Raw genomic sequence first — 2,094 nt, forward strand, 5'->3', positions numbered from 1 at the left:
GCGAATAGAGTGCGTGCTTTTACCAAGGACACAACGTCGAGCCCCTGGCGACATTCGAACCCACGACCTAACGATTGCGAGTCCGAGAGCCTAATCATTAGGTCACCGATGCCATATACACACACGGAAAAGTACTGACGCCCAACCTGAATCACACATATTGTTCTCTCGCACATCCCAGTGCATACAAATAAACCACTCATCAGAACTATTGTCATGCCCCCTCTGCTACCAGTGCAAAACCTGGACCCTCAACAAAGCGCAGCAAAGTAAAATAACAGTATGCGAAATTAAAGAAGAAAGACGCTAAACACCACAAGAAGAGACAGACAAGGACACGAAGACATCAGACTGACAACAAGTGAGCGTTGAATCCAGCAGGAAATATACAAAAAGACAACAGGCTACAAATAAGGTTATTTGAACACTTTATGAGAATGGGGTCACAACAGCCAGTATCAAAGGTCCACAACATGAGATTCGATTTCTTTAAGGCAAAAGACAGACCAAGAGAAAAAGATGGATCCACAGAGTCACAGAAACCCTCCAATCCAATGGAACAACATGACTATCCAATTAGCAATACAGCCGACCCACGTCCAACAATTTGCACCTACCTTCGACACTTGGAGACACAACAGGACAGAAAAGATTTTTTTTTAATAAGTAAATAAGTAAAGGCACGTCGAAGTCTTAATTAATATTTGTATGTATAATATGTATAAATATATATATATATATCTGGCATTTGCAGCTTTCCCACAGCCAGTAAATTATGCAATTATGACGACAATAATAGTCAAAGTTTCCACACAGGTATTTGCATTTTAATATTCCTCAGGATATCAACCCAAGTTAATGTCACTATCAGTCTGTAACATCTAGTTCAGGGACAAAGAGAGCTAATGTCACCATCAGCATATTACGTTTACAGCGTGGCATACAGTGACACCCGGTATGTATGTAATCACCATTGTATTACATCATATCTAGTGACACGCACAACTTTGAAATCGCCAATATTTTATATTACGTCATATTTAGTGACAACCAGAACTTATGTCATCATCAGTATATTTCATCGTATTTAGGCTAGTGCCTCCTGGAATGTATGTAATCACTAGTATATTAGGTCATTTAGTCACGTCCATAACTTATACTGTCACTAGTTTACTACGGAATATTTAGTGGTATCCAAAACGTATGTATTCGTCAGTAATATTGCGTGAGACTCAAGAAAAATTCCTTACATTTCCTATACGGTACCATAGATTTTATTTTTAGTTTTCCAATGATAGCGATTCAGTTGGGCAATTTTCCAAAGGAACCAACAAATACAGATTTGAACCTCAACGGCCCATGAAGTGGGCGAGCTATACGATAAAGACAGAGGAAGGGTAGAAATTGTAGATCGACATAGGAAAGGAAAGGTGGGGAACAGGTGTGCGTTCCTTGTGTGTGTGTGTGTGTGTGTGTGTGTGTGTGTGTGTGTGTGTGTGTGTGTGAGCGCGCGTGAATGTGTGTGTGAGAGTATTTGGGTGTCTGTGTGTGTGTTAACGTGTGTCTATGTTAATATGTGTATGTGTGTATATGTGTGTGTGTGTTTGTATGTGTTCAATGTATCTGTTACATGCGTGCGAGTTCAGCACTATTCGTCCGGACAACCAGCTCCTTTCTCTAGATCGCCCTACACCTGCGCCAAGATTATTAGATCGCCCTATGCCTGTGTCCAGCTTAAGCGGTTATTTCCCTTGTCTTGAACCACGTGACCAAGAGAGATGCAGCAAGAACCCACACACTCACAGCTGAGGACACAAAAAGTAGATGTGGGAACGGGGGGTCGGGGATGGGTGAGAGGTGAGGGTTACACAGACCTTGTTAGGTTAAAGGTCACTGTGCATACAATGCTCAAATGCACTCGAACACACACACACACACACACACACACACAAACACACACACACACATACATGCACATACACACACGTACACACACACACACTCGCACACACACACATACACACACACACACACACACACACACACACACATACACACACAAACACCCATGCATAGACATAAGCGTACACATAT

At 41.9% G+C, this 2,094-nt stretch overlaps 1 protein-coding gene across 1 annotated transcript in view; it reads right to left on the reverse strand.

Annotated features, from left to right (window-relative positions):
- Window positions 1–416: 416 nt before the first annotated feature.
- The window catches only part of LOC101856157 (mesenchyme-specific cell surface glycoprotein), a gene marked incomplete at its 5' end in the record, with an annotated part of 18,204 nt that continues 16,526 nt past the window's right edge, over window positions 417–2,094 (reverse strand). The window contains 1 exon segment of the mRNA XM_013091009.2: window positions 417–1,805. Coding sequence (XP_012946463.1) covers window positions 1,735–1,805 — 71 coding nt within the window.

The sequence above is a fragment of the Aplysia californica genome, unplaced genomic scaffold, assembly GCF_000002075.1.
Source record: "Aplysia californica isolate F4 #8 unplaced genomic scaffold, AplCal3.0 scaffold01822, whole genome shotgun sequence".
Classification (NCBI taxonomy): Eukaryota; Metazoa; Mollusca; class Gastropoda; order Aplysiida; family Aplysiidae; genus Aplysia; species Aplysia californica.